This window comes from Lactuca saligna, chromosome 7, assembly GCF_052625555.1.
Source record: "Lactuca saligna cultivar CGN05327 chromosome 7, ASM5262555v1, whole genome shotgun sequence".
In the NCBI taxonomy this organism is placed as follows: domain Eukaryota; kingdom Viridiplantae; phylum Streptophyta; class Magnoliopsida; order Asterales; family Asteraceae; genus Lactuca; species Lactuca saligna.
The window spans coordinates 53,732,377-53,747,781 of NC_136423.1; the positions used below are offsets into that span (position 1 = coordinate 53,732,377).

The 15,405-nt window shown below is 34.7% G+C and overlaps 2 protein-coding genes across 2 annotated transcripts; one reads left to right on the plus strand and one right to left on the minus strand.

Annotated features, from left to right (window-relative positions):
- Positions 1-2,708: 2,708 nt before the first annotated feature.
- On the minus strand, positions 2,709-3,842 carry LOC145003955 (large ribosomal subunit protein eL39z/eL39x). Its single transcript, XM_078962854.1, has 3 exons — positions 3,738-3,842; positions 3,011-3,114; positions 2,709-2,893 (listed from the first exon to the last, which is right to left on the minus strand). Exons 1-3 carry the CDS (start codon positions 3,738-3,740, stop codon positions 2,845-2,847), a joined length of 156 nt encoding a protein of 51 aa, XP_078818980.1. The 5' UTR covers positions 3,741-3,842; the 3' UTR covers positions 2,709-2,844.
- A 3,622-nt stretch (positions 3,843-7,464) lies between these two features.
- LOC145005317 (VAMP-like protein YKT61) lies at positions 7,465-9,099 on the plus strand. The gene is made up of 6 exons (XM_078964397.1): positions 7,465-7,885; positions 8,103-8,200; positions 8,284-8,388; positions 8,470-8,535; positions 8,624-8,710; positions 8,837-9,099. The coding sequence occupies exons 1-6, from the start codon at positions 7,687-7,689 to the stop codon at positions 8,885-8,887; spliced, it is 606 nt and encodes a 201-aa protein (XP_078820523.1). The 5' UTR covers positions 7,465-7,686; the 3' UTR covers positions 8,888-9,099.
- The last annotated feature ends 6,306 nt before the right edge of the window (positions 9,100-15,405 follow it).

Below are 15,405 nucleotides of genomic sequence, written 5' to 3' on the forward strand. Positions count from 1 at the left end.
CAACCTGGTAAGCCTCAACATGTCTGGTCCAAGGTTCACCAATTTCTACTAAATCAATCTGATCCAAGAGCTAGGTCCGATTCAGTCTGGTCTGATTCGGTCTAAATACTTGCCCCTAGAGTCGTAATAGATAAATTAACTTTCGGTAGGGCTTCTACGAGTTGTACCATATGCACCTAAAATTGTATTAATCCAACGGGTACAAGAACCGGAAAACCCAAACCTGGACATGCCTCAACAGGTCTGGTCCAAAGTCCACTAATTTATGCTAAACCGGTTCGGTCCAAATTCTCACCCCTAGTCTGAAACACTAAGGACGAGTCTGGAAACACAACAAACATTTATGGAACACACAAAAATCTTGTCTGAAATGGGATGCTAATATATAATTTTTGCAGCATGACAATATATATGATGTGATTCTCACAACAACATTTAAACCATAATTGGATCAGGAAATTATAGTTAGGTTGTAGCCTACCTCGACATAAGCGACACTTTTCTAGGTGCCTTTTTGGTAGGTTGATCAATGTCTCGATGAGTGTAGAAGGCCACTTGTTACTATGTTATTATGTAACATCCCAAAAACCTAGAATAAAGTTTTCGTTTTTAACATAATATAACATCCATTTTTTATGCAAAGTTACATTCGGAATAAATCATTTGTTCATAAACCATTGTTCAAAAATTAGAGTTACAATGAAGACAGTGCGGAATCTCGAATCATAAAGTTGTTGATGTGTGTGTATAGTCACGCCTTCGCAATTCGATAAGTACCTGCAGAATATTTAATTCACAACTATAACCACAAAGCTTAGTGAGTTCCCCAAAATATCTCATACAACACAACATAATAATCAGCTATGTGTTATCAACAACCATGAGGACTATCAGTAGTCCTAGTAAGCTAACAGTATGCCCTATAGATTAATAGCACACCTCACAGATTAACATTAACCCTAGGGACTATCAGTAGTCCCATGGACTCACAACAGCCCAGAAGTTATCAGCAACTCAGTTCACATGTAATAGTTATCAACAATTAACACCCAGCTAGTCAGTAGTCAACATTCACATACTACCACACAGACAAGTATAGTGAGAGAACTCGCCTTGCAAATAGCAACTAGAAATACGAGAACTCTCGCACACAGGGTAAACATGAACAACGAGACACCTAACAACAGTAAATTCATATCATATCAGCCTACATTCTTAAAAACCTATCTTGACCCAAAAAGTCAACCATGGTCAAAAGTCAATGGTCACGTAATGACCACTAATAGGCCACGTCATGACTGGAAAAGGACAAACTAGTCCCGAACACCACATCTTACGACGTGACATGCTATTTCTCATGTTGTGAGATCTGTTCTAGACAGCTTTGAGCATTAACCTCTTAATCTCTTAAGCCCTGAAGCCACTCCTTGAGACTTTCCAGAGGGTCTTCCCCAACCCAAAAGACCATAAAAATCGTGGATTTTCCTCACCGTTATCTTGACCCTCTTTCGGGTCCTCATCAGCGGCTGGTGCGTCAACCTCGACCAAGTTAAAAATCTTAGATCTACTAACCATGATTCATTTCTAAGCACCACAATAGATCCAAAATATCACAAGACATAGCCTTTGGAATAGGAGTTTTCCAAACTCCACTCAATCAACATAAAGGGATCCAAAATAAGCTAAAAACCTTAGATCTACTAACCAAATGGCATAAATCATGGAGCTTGAATACTTATAAGGGTACATAACATGCTTAGAAGGTTGAAATGCTTCTAGATCTAGCTTCTTGGAGTCACAAACTCTTTGCTTCTTCACCAAAGGAAAAACATAAAGTATTAACTCTAAAAGATGGAAGGAAAATGGCCTTATATTTGTTCTTTGGATGTCAGGGGGTGGAGACTGATGAAAGACAAAACCTTAGGAGTTAGTGCCCTTAAATAGGGCTCAATGCCCGAGAGTAGGGTTAGCGCTTTGCGGTAGTATGTCACGCATAACACTTAGGCGTATCACGCCCTGTGTGGCATAACTGCGACACGACCAAGAAACGACGTCTTGTGCCCCATAGCAAAGCCCTAATTCTCAAATTAAAATAAAAGGAATAACTTAACAAATACATATCAGATAACAAGTGTTACAAAGAATACGCAAATGTGTTTGAAACATACGAATCTACAAAATAATATATTAGTAATAAGATCCAATACCTTTATATTATGTAGGAAAAAACTGTTCTATTTGTTGTTGGCATTTGTCTTTATATGTGTAACGGTCATCATTCTTCTCTCAATTATAACAATATAGAGAAATTTATCAATTATAACAGTACAGAAAAATTTATAGAGTTTTCTTCGGGGTACCCTCCCAAATCTAGAACACACTTTTGCTATTCATGTTTGACTGTATGAAATATAAGCACTCAATGAAATATAAACACTCAAACGATCAATTATGACTGTGTGATCGAGCATGATTTTCCGGTAATTTACAAACTTGAAAATTATATGCAACCTTATCTTTTGTAGCACTTAATCGTCGTTTACATTTTTTTCACAAACAAAGTGCTTCAAACTTGTCTATTTTCATCCACAATGCTAACTTAAAAGAAAGTGTTTGATGACTTCAGTCCGAAATACATCAACCATTTTATTCTTGTTGGCTTATTTTTGTTATAATTTAATTATATATTCAAGCAAATTAACAAGCAATCAACGATAACACAACATTTTCTTACCAAAACAAAAATAAGGTTAAACTACAAAATTAATTTGTCAATAAACAAGGGTATCATCAAAATCCCTATTACAATAATAAAAAAACACATAATTCAAAATCGTAAACACCTCAGAATCCAAGCTTAGTCCTACGCCAGTGTCTGCGCTTTGCGTTGTACCTGATTTAAATTTATAGCATGTAAGAACCCCAAAGCAGTTTCACTAGTTATCGCTTTAAAGTTTTAACCAAAGATGATATTTTTAAGTGTAATCATGGGTAAAAACGTAAAATTGACCTGATGGTGTTGTCAGTCCTCATGCGAATCCAGTGAGGAATGGGCCTATTCTGCCTCATCTTCTTCGCAAGCTTCTTCTTGATCATGAATGACTTGTGTGACGGCTGTATACGAAAAAATCGACTTATTTAAAAGAAGAAAACTCAAATATCAAATCTAGAAAATACAGTTTTTGCTGTGTTTGGTTGAATTCAATTAAGGGAAATCTTGTGGAATTGGAATCTCTAAGAACTGAAATCAATCTAGGGTTAAAAAGGTAGCTTTATTTAACAACGGGATGCAGAAATCGAATTCCATGGGATATTGGAAGGAATGATGAAACCTATCGGTAAGTAGATTTGTGGAGTCCGGAATTGAATTCCATACTCATTTGAAACCTACCCGAATACGGGATTCAAAGGAATTGAATTCCAACTCTCATTACTCTCATTTTGTGAATTTGTACATAATCGAAACGCTTTCTATCTTCAATAACTAAATCTCAGCTTTCGACGTACTAAAGTAGCTTGGATCAAAGCAAATCGATTTAGCAATTAAACATTTAAAAGCCAAAACCGCAAATGCCCCAGAGACGAAATATAGATGCTTCGAAATCAAAATTAACCAAGTATTACGGTTTTACGAAACCTAAAATGTAAAAGTTCTAAATGCCAGATAGAAGCGAATTAGGGTTTGTAATTCGTAAGGAACAAACAGTAAACAAAAAAACCATGGGGAGAGATATTACCATGGCGGAGAATGGAGATCCTCCTGCTTCTTTCCCTGGTGTGGTGTGCTCAGACGACAGACGGAGGCAAAGCTTTGAGACTAGTTTATATAGCTAGGGTTTCATTTGTGTGGGTTAGGCTTTAAGCCCAATTGTATTCTGGACTCGTTTGCCATGGTCCATAACCATAGGATCCATTAGATGCGGATCAAAAGGGTCCAATCATCCGGGTTTTTTTTGGGTTTAGTTCGGTCAATGTGTGAACTAATTTAGGTTATCCCCGTCGGATTTCGGATTTTTGATTCATTTCGGGTAGGGCTGGCAATTCTCGACACGACACGCAACACGATCCGCGACACAACACGAAATAAATGGGTTTGGGTTGAGTTTTTCAACCCGCCAACCCGTTTATTAAATGGGTCATATATGGGTTTCTCAAAAAATAAATGGGTTGACCCACCAACCCGTTTATATTCTTATTTTTAAATGTATTTATATGTCAAGTATTAATATTAATAAGTATTATATAATATATACCATTTATTTATAAACCATCTGATTGTTTTGATATTATTACTCGTGGTGGATGATCTAAGATCATAAGTCGTAACTTATAAGGCTAAGTCTGTAACATGTTTCTATCAATGTTTTTAATTTTCATTTGGATGTTTAAGACTTAAATATCTAAAATTTAGACCCACGAACCCAAATCTGACCCGCGAACCCACCAACTTGTGAACCCGTATAAATGAATGGGTTGGTGGGTCATATATGAGTTTATGTTCCAAACCCGCCAACCCGTGACCTGTATATTTAAATGGGTCGTGTTTGGGTTGGTATATTTTGATCCGCCAACCCGTCAACCCGCGACACGCCAACCCGAACACGACACGATTGTCAGGCATAATTTCGGGTTTTTCCCCGATCCTCTAGTGGTGTTAATAAATTAAATTTTATCAATTAATTATAAAATAATGATGCTATTGGTAACTAATAAAATACGCTGATTGGATAAATTATTAGTTAAATAAATTAAACAATAAAATTAAATTGGTAGCAATGTGAGGAAGTCATCAAAGATTAAGGTGTTTTTTGTTTTTGAATAAGTAAACATATATAGTCTATCAACCACATCTACAGAAAAAGATGTGAGATAAATATTTGCAATCAGTAAGAAAAAAGCTATTTGTTTTTTAAATTTTGTAAATTATATAAAGATAATAATTTTTTTAACTTAAAAAACTTTTTCGATAATTTTAATTTTACAACACTAAATATATGACCATACCAAACGTCACCCTCATTGACTAAGCTTTATTTACTAAGTTAATAAGCATGTGAATTTATTAAAGTTTTAAACAATTTATTTAAATGAGTTAATAAGAGGGTTTATATTAAGTTATTAACATTAATATGGATAAAAATAAAATATACAAAACTTCATAAATGGTCTTTGTGATTTTAGAAAATCTGAAGTTTTGTCTCTAACTTTAAAAAACTTCACGCATGGTCCTTATGGTTTCAAAAGTTAAAAAAAAAAAAAAAAAGTTATTGTGGCTTACTCCGTCGGTATTTGTCCGTTAAATGAATGAAATTTCCGTCATTTCACTACGCGGTGGACCATTTATAAAGTTTTGTCTTATTAAAAAAAAATTGAAGATAAGTCCTGGACGGTCGCCCCTGTCGTCCACCTCTGGGACAGGTCTGCATCTTAGAACAAGATAGAGACCAAAAACTATGTAAGATATCCATAGTTAAACCATTAAAACATTAAGGGTGTGTTCGGCAGTCGATACGGAGCATTTGAGAGCTTTTAGTTTCTAACGTTTGACAAAACATTTCGTTTTATACAGAAAGTCTCGTTTGTCACCATAAGCTTCTAACGTTTAGTTTAAGTCAAATCCCAATGATAATTCATGTGCTGTTTAACAAGACGCTACCAACTAGAAGTTATTCGCTATCAGCTACTTTTGTCATGCCTTATTATTTGAATGACTTAAAAGGGTAATATATTTTTTGATTTGTACACATTTGGTCACTGAGTTTTTTTTCCTTCCACATTTACCTCTTCAACTTGTTAAACTGTACATATTCAGTTCTTATGACCGGCTACTCTAGGTTAGCCAGTAAAAACGACCTAATAGGGAAAGATATTTTTCACTTTATACACATTTGATCCTTAGTATTTTTGTGCACATTTATCCTTAATATTTTTTTTGTTGCAAAATAAGTTCTTTTGTTTTGTATTCATTCAATACTTATCAATGATTTCTTTATGTTTTTCTTACGACATCTTACGTGGGACAATCATTAACGACAGTGTTTTAAAAACCGGTTCGAACCGGCCGATTGAACCGGTCGAACCAGGAACCGGAGGTGAGGGCGGTTCGATTTGGACCGGTTTTATAATGATTTCCTAACCGGATTGAACCGGCCGGTTTTGGTAAAAAACCGGTTCAACCGGCTGAATTGAACCATAATGGACCGGTTAAACCGGACATTTTTGGATTTTTGTGTTTGTTTTGGCTTCTTTGTTTGATTTTGACTTTTATAGTGATTGTTTTTATATGTTAGCATTCTATTTACGTTTGTAATACTAAAAAGATGACAAGTTTTGTAATTAATGTATGCAGGATAATTAAAAACATATACATATATAGAACCGGTTTGACCATCCAGTTGAACCGGTTAAACTGGAAAACATCACCCGACCGGTTCAATTAAAAAACCGGTTTTTAAAATATTGATTAACGATGTGTCTGGGGTTTTTGATGTTTATGTGCATCGTGATCTCGACTACTTTGTTGTTTAGGTTATGTGTTATAAATGTCATAACTTCTTCATACGATCTCAGATTTTAACGAACTTTATATCAATGCGTTCATAGTTTAGTCTACTACAACTTTGGTTCAGATTACCCCCATTAAAAGTAATATATTTTTACTTACAATATTTATATTCATACGTTTATTATGAATGTTTTTTTAATAAAATTGTAAGTAAAAATATATTACATTTTAACAGCAGTAATGTTAACGAAAGTTGTAGTAGACTCGAAAAACGAATACGTTGATATAAAGATCGTTAAAATCTGATATCATATGAAGAAGTTATGACATTCAGGACATAAAACCTAAGCCAAACCACAAGACCTACACAACCAAGCAGTCGGGATCGCGCTGAACATAAACATCAACAACTTCAAACACCTCATCAATGATTGTCCCACGTAAAATGTCGTGAGAAAAATCTAAAAAAATCATTCATAAATACTGAATGAGTACAAATATATATATATATATATATATATATATATATATATATATATATATATATATATATATATATATATATATATATATATATATATATATTGAAACAAAAAATATTAAGGACTAAATGCGTACAAAAATTTTAAGGATTAAATGTGTACAAAATGAGAAATTAAATCATTTTTTTCGGTTAATCTGGAATAATAAGTCATAAAATCTGAATATGTATAGTTTAATTAAAAAAAAAAAAAAAAAAAAAAAAAAAAAAAAAAAACTCCCTTACAAAATATATACAAATTCAAAAAATAAATTAGGTCGTTATCCCTTTATAATTTTGTCGACTAAAAAAGATTACGTCTAGACACCCCAACTTTTTACTTGGTCCGGTTGTAGTGTTGACGGCTGGATGATTTTTGAAGCGAAGTCGGTAGATTTAAAATACGAATCCAACCCCCTTTTTTTAAGTTCATAAAGCAAAAACCTAAAGATTTGTTCCCCTATATTCGATCGTCATTACAACGCAATTCAGAAATTCATATCTAGAATCACTATTATCCTTCATATCGACCCACGAATTCGGCACTATTATTGTCCATTATAGACCACCTACTCACCATCTTCAATTCTGTAGTTGAAACCCTACTCCTCTGATTTGTCTCAATTAGATTCAGTCATTTGCCGAAGAAAGGGGGAAGAAGATGAAGATCACCGCGTTACTAGTGTTGAAGTGCGACGCGAGATCCGACGGATCGGAACCCGTGATACTAGCAAACGCGACAGATGTGAGTCATTTTGGGTACTTCCAGAGGGTCACCGTCAAGCAGTTCATCGTCTTCGTTGGTCGGACCGTCGCCAAACGCACCCCTCCCGATCAACGCCAATCCGTCCAACACGAAGGTTTGTCTTTCACTTTCATCTTACTCGATTTCTCAACAAATTGATCACTTGATGATAATTTTAAGTTTTTAACCAATCATTGTTCTACCAATTTCGATATCATATGAGATTTGGAGTTTGGATTTGGACTAGTATTAGGTTAAATTATAGATCTTTGCTTTCGTTGAAGAAATGATCTGACTATTAGCTAATTGAATTTGTTTAATCTGTGGTAAAGAGTATAAGGTGCATTCATACAACAGAAATGGTCTATGTGTGGTGGGCTTCATGGATGATCACTACCCTGTTAGAAGTGCTTTCTCTGTATTGAATAAGGTAAATCATCCATATCACTTCCATCTTAAGAACAAATTGTCTTTCAGAAGATTCAGATGACTATACTACTTGTTCTTGATCAGGTAATAGATGAGTATCAAAAGTGTTTTGGTGATTCATGGAGGACAATACAAGCTGATAGCACCCAACCTTGGCCTTATCTAAACGAAGCTTTAACCAAATTTCAGGTAAATTTCTACTTTTTAGACTTTAATTTCTTAATCTTAATCTTTAAGCTTCTTTAATTGATTTTTTTTTTATCTCTTTAGGATCCTGCTGAGGCAGATAAGCTGTTGAAAATTCAGAGGGAGTTAGATGAAACCAAAATTATCCTTGTAAGCATATTCGTATTTTATTGTCATATTTTATATATAAACATGTGAGATATTTTAATTTATTTTGCTTTGTTGTATTTTTTTACAGCATAAAACCATTGATAGTGTTCTTGAAAGAGGGGTAAAACTTGACAGTTTAGTTGAAAAGAGTTCAGATCTCAGTGCAGCTTCACAGGTACATGTTTATTACTTTCCAAAAATAACTATGAATAATTTTTTACTTTTAGTTATTTGAAATGCATATAGTTTAATATTTCAAACTATATTTAATCAAATTAAATGTGATGATTGTGATAAACAGATGTTCTACAAGCAAGCAAAGAAGACAAATCAATGTTGCACAATATTATGAGTATAGAAATTCTTATGACACACTTTTCACTTGATTTTAAGTAAAAGGTTTTTCACTTTCATGTGTTGAATCATTTGGAGATAAATTACATGTAATATTTGTGTCTACTATTTCTAAAGCCTAAATCCCATGTACCATAATACTACTCATGATGTCTATGTTTATGTTTTATTTGTAATGTTTTTTTAACTAAAAGTTTTAAGGATTTGATATTTTTTAAAAGCTAAAAGTTTAAGCTCTCAAAAACAAGTAAAAACTATAAAAAATACTTCTATAAGTTGTCTAATTTGAATTCAAAACTCTGTTCCAACATCAAATTGTACAAATTACATCCCTAGTTACATTCTTAAAATGATTAAATCACAAATATAAGAAATTAAAGTTCAAGTATGACTCTTTTCATTTCTTCAAAATTTACACTTAATCAAGTCTTGAGTCAAAATCACACCCTAATTTTTATTGGTATAGTTTCAAATACATGAAACTTTTCCATATAATTTCTTATATTAAGACATCAAAAGATAAATTTTGGATAGGAAAACTCATGAGTAAATTTTCCATTTTATTGGAAAGAATATTTGAATTATTGTTTGGGTATTTCTTTATAGCCGAGTTATTATGAACGATTGCTTGAATTATTTCTTGATGTCCTATTATCGAAATTGAACCCACACTTAAAAACAATAAATAAGTTTGAATTGCATTTCTTGAGTTACATTTGTTTCCTATAAATTTTGAAGTAAAATGATCTTACAAAATCATGCCAATAGTATTATATAACTCATTTTGATGTTCAAAAAATAAAAACATAATAACGGGTTATTATTTATGATTCCTGAACTCGCCACCCTGTGACCACCGGCACCGCCGCGCCGGAGTTTTCCAGTTTTAAATCAATCGTCACAGCCGCTAAAAAACCCACAAAACTTGAAACAGAAAATCATCGGCACAAAGGTAGAATTAACATTTGAGGCTCAGATCTGTTATTTTGATCGGAAAAAATGGGCCAGCACCGCCATGGCTGCAACAACGGTTACCCCGCCAAGATACGGGCTGAAATTTCACCATTTCTCCAATCTGATGCTCAGATCAACTACAAAAAAACGAAATCATCACAGCCTCCTTATAACCAAATCCAATCTACAGGGGACAAATTATAAGAAAGGAACATGGAAGCAGAATGATGAATGAAAGCGAACCGAAAGAGCGTGAAGAAAAAACAAAAGAAGCGATTGGAAATTTCACACTCACACACCTGTTGGTGAGTGGAAATTAGCTTTCTTTTGTGTTCGATCATACAAGTTGTTGATTGTTATGGTTCATGAAAAAAGGGAAAATGAAATCATTGGCTCGTATGATCCGATCGGCGCTCAATGGCATTGATCTGGTCATACGGCGGAGAACGAGAGGCAACCACCCTTGAAAACCTCGATCTCACTTGCCGGAGCCTCTTTCATGTCTGTCTGAGCATCAAATTCAAATCCCCTTTCTTCTTGGGAACTTACGAGTCCCGATTGGTGTATATTAGTCACACCAAAGTTGTCATTATGGTCCTTTGTTTTATTAATTGTTACAGTTTTGCACCCTAATATTTTGATCAATTGTTTTTCTATTTTCTTAGACAAATTGGTATAATCTATATCTATATACAGTTATAAATAAGTATATTACAAATAGAAGACATACCTTAGACTAATTCTTACTATAGTAAATACAAGTTTCAAACCAACGTTTAAGTGTACTTTGTTATTAGTTTAGTTTATAATATGAGTTACATATCATAATATAAACATTAACCGAAACTATGTTAACTTTATGTACTATCTACCACGTGTGTGTTTTTTACTCAAATTATAATTACAAATTATAATGTAAGACCCAACGAATGATGAATAAATTACAAATTATAAATATGGAGTAAAATTATACGTTGATTGTCTATTTTGAAATATCAGTTTATTGGATTTCTTATCAAACCCAACGAATGATGAATAAATTTTGTATCAAATTCGATTTTACATTGGGGATTTAATGGTGAGTTTAATGGGGAAAAAGAGAGTTGAATACATAAACCCAGAGTTTGTTTTTTTTTTTTTTTATTTAAATAAGCAATTTGTTTTTTTTTTGTTTTTTTTTTTTAAACCATTTCACCAATAAAATTTTTTATTTAAATAATTACACCCTACGATATATACACAAGGTATATGTCATTATTTTCTTATTTATATACACAAGGTATATGTCATTATTTTCTTATTTATAATATTTGTAGTTTACTTTATGTTATATTGAATAATTTAAATTATCAAGGTAATTTATATTATAATATTCTAAACAAAAAATATTTAAATCTTAAAAATATTTTAAAACAATAACATATACAACAATCATTAATTAATAATTTACAATTTGTAACTTTTAATTTCTAATTAACGTAATATTATAGTTTTACAACATTATTTAGAAAAATATATAATTAAATGTTGATGTGGAAATTCATTAAACTCTTAAGGGTTTAATGGAGTGTAGAGTTTAATGAATAAAATGATATAGTTAGTGGAACGTTGATGTAGCAATCCATTAAACTCTTAAGAGTTTAACGTATTAGAGATGACCTAAGTTCATTTATAGAAAGGATCAATTGGGATTATAAATATTCCCAAAGGTACATTCATCTTACAGAAAATAATGTATATGTGGTGTGCTTCATGGATTATCATTATTTTGCTAGAAGTGCATTCTCTATAAATGCCCATGTTATTTCCATCTTAATCGTTGCTCGTATCTTTGAGCATATCAAATTGATTAATTTATGTCGATCACATGATTTATGAGTATTAAAATTCAAAAGTAGAGTGACATGGGTAGACCTGGCAATAGGGTGAATCTTGATCCAAATCATTTTAACAAATTTCAAAATATGATCCAAATCTGTTTCATAGTTCAAAAGATTTTGAATAATCAAACTCATACCTTTGTTCATCGAATCAACAAATATCCAAACCCGTCATATAACCCATATGTTTTTTTGAATAATCAAACACATTTGACTTAATTCTTTATATATCACATTTCTTAAATAAAACAAAAGTTGATTTAGAAATCGTTGGAATTAAATCAATATTGTAGTAGCTTCGGATTGAATTTTTACCGTCGATTGCAGTGATAGAGAATAGCAATTGCAAAATTTCTTTCAAACGATAAATGACTTTATTGATTTATCATATACATGAAATTGATGATTGTTTGATGAAATATAAATGAAATGACATCATGATGTTTGGTAGAAGACTGAAAGTTTGGAAGTCGACTCCTCGAGTCCTATATAAAAACAGTTTGGAATTTGGTCTTTGTTATTTTGACTTTCAAATGGAAGTAAAATTAAACTTTAGGCGGTATAAAATATAAATGTATAATTCTAAAATTTATACGGGGAGGGTTATAAATAAAATAGATTAGTGATGCTCCATACCTAACCCTTTTGAAAAAAGGGTTAGCGGGTATGATCATTAATGGGTAAAAAAATCAAAAAATATGCAAACCCATATAATTCTTAAGGGTTTGGATCAGATCATGGCGCTAACGTTCTACATAATTGGTGAAAAATGAAAGAAGAATACAATACACAGTCTTATGAGTCGCATAAGGCATTGTAGAGTACTTATCAATAACCACAAATACAATGGGTGATACCCTATCACTACATACAACTACATTATATTTGTTATAGCCATCACTACTGATCATCGTTTTTATTTAAAACTAAATAAAAAATAAAATAAAATACCTACATATTTTTTAAATTAGTTTTTCATTTATAAAACTAAAAACAAATACATTTATTAAAAAAGTCCAAAGAACTAAAAAAAGAACATAAAAATCCTATCCATAGAAAAAAAAACTAATCTTTATTCCTATATCTAGCTTGGATGGAGAAATATCTTCAATTTTTCGTCTTTGTGGTCTTCATCTTTCATTTTCAATATCTCAAAATCGGTTTTCGTTTGTAACGAGGTTTGCACGTCTATCATTGTTTGTTCCACCCAACTCATCATCGCGGCTTTGCTCGCTTGTATTTGGACATATCAATCAAATTTTTCTCTAAAATGATCGATAACGCTAGAACTCGATTTTTTTGAACCCGAATAGGAAGCTGATTTCTTTGCTCAGTTTCTTCTTATCGGTCGACGAAGAGGTTGTTCATATTCAACATCTACCGACTCATCAATGATGTCAATATGTATTCGACCGTCTGATTGTTTCGAACTTCCAATGGTTTCGAACCAGAAGAAGTCCTTTGTGTCATACGTATCCATTTTAGAGCATCATGTAAATTTAGCCAAAGTTTGACATAGGGAAAAGCTTTGCAGGTTACTATTGATTTTGCATGTTGTTCCATGGTCGTGTTAAGCACATCAAAATCGTTTGACCCACTTTTGTGTAGGTTGGTAAGATTGTTGTAAATTCTACGAAATTCAGTATATTTTATGTAACACCCGAAAATCAGAAAGACCAAGAAAGGAAAGAAAACCCTAAGTCAAGGGGGGTCAACTCGTCGAGTCCAAGGAGCAACTCGATGAGTCCGAGCGGGATCCAGGTCGAGGAGTAAGTGACCGACTCGGCAAGTCGGAGTATGGACTCGGCGAGTCCGGTCTGAAGAGGGAAACCCTAAATCCGGGACTTTGTGCACTATTTAAGCACCTTATTCTTTTCCTTAGGGTTCCTTTACACCTTTTCTCATCCAGAACATCGAACCCTAGCCACCATATCCGTTTTGAGCAAAGATCTAGCCTTGGAGTTGCGATTTGAAGCTTAGAAGAGAAGGAACTTCATAGTGGTGCAAGAGGAAGCCTTAGATCCAGAGTTGGTGTGACTTTTCAGAGCATTTGAATGTAAGAAGTCATTACCTTCACTCCTTTGCTCATAGTTTCCTTTTTGTCTTGAGATTTGGGGCTTTTATGCCATGTCCTAGAGCCAATTGGAGTTAGAAGTCCAGATCTGAAGTTGCTACTTCAGATCTAAGTGTATTCTGGCCTAGAGAGTCATAAACTATCAGTCTTGGGGGGTGTAGGTGAAGCATGGTTGTCTTAAACCCGAGTATGGAGTGTTTTGGGCCTAGATCTCCTTAGCTACACGTAAAGTTTGCAACTTTACGTGAGGAAAAGTTTGCAACTTTACGTGAGGAATAAGCCTTGGAAGAGTGGATCTACAGTTTGGAGTCCCTGCATGACTCAAAAAGCCTCTGAATGCATGAAGGACTGAATAGACTCGGCGAGTCCTTCGAGTGGACTCGGCGAGTAGTATGAAGATTATGAGGAACTCGACGAGTTGGATGAACAACTCGACGAGTCTGTTGAAGTTTGCCTTGGACTCGGCGAGTCAGGTTGCAAAACCCTGAACCCTTCAAAGTAAGACTCGAATCAGTGAGTCGGGTGGAGAATCAGTGAGTTGGACAGGACATGACTTGAAAATTGGTGGACTCGACGAGTCATGGTTTGACTCGGCGAGTCGAGTTGCGAATGGAAGGACTCTGAGCATATGAACTCGGTGAGTCAGTAGGCAGACTCAGCGAGTAGGGTTGACGTGGAAGGTTGACTTTGACCAGGACTTTGGCTTTGACCAAAGTTGACTTAGTTGGCTTTCGAGGGACAGTTAGACTAAGTGTTGCATTGATATTGGTAGCTCGGGGAGCTAGTGGAGCAGGAGTTCAGAGAGTTGTCGGGCAGCATCTAGAGGGGTTATCAGCAAGTTCAGCAAGTGCAGGTGAGTTTCCCTTTGTGTGAATGGGTCTAAGGCCACAATGCCGACCCATGTAGATATGAGTAGGAAGACCCAGGGGTTAGCCTTAGGCACTGTATGCCAGTATGATATTTAGGACCAAGGTCCATTGATAGCGGGTGGGTGCCTAAGAAATGGTTTGCATGATAGAGTATACTTGTTGTCTGTGTGATACTTGTATGTGCCTGGTAGGGAGGTGAGTGTGGGTGAGGTCCCGTATCTCACCAGTAACAGAGTGTGGATGGTGTTCCACATCTCATTAGTAGCAGAACAGGGGTGAGGCCCAAGTTAGGGAAAGAGTTAGTGTGGGTTGGGCCTGTATTTCACTATCAGTAGGAGTGTGGACGGGGTTCCATGACTCATCAGTAGCAGGACAAGGGCGAGGCCCAGGATAGGCGAGGCCTTAGGACAAGATCCATTAGTATATGTTTAGCTTATGTGTTGTGATATGTTTATGTGTTATTATATGTTAGCGGGCGAGGCCCAGTGACAGGCGAGGCCTAAGTGAAACAGATCTGTATCCGAGCGGGGCTCGAAGCCAGGCGAGGCCTGGAGCGGCGGGGCCGTTGTAGCGGGCGAGGCCCGAGGTAGGGGGTGAGGCCCAAAATAGCGGGCGTGGCCCAGTATGTGCAGTATGTGTTTATGCATGGTATGTGGTAGGTTGGGGGAACTCACTAAGCTTCATGCTTATGGTTTTCAGTTTTGGTTTCAAGTACTTCCGGTAGCGGAGGGAAGAGCTC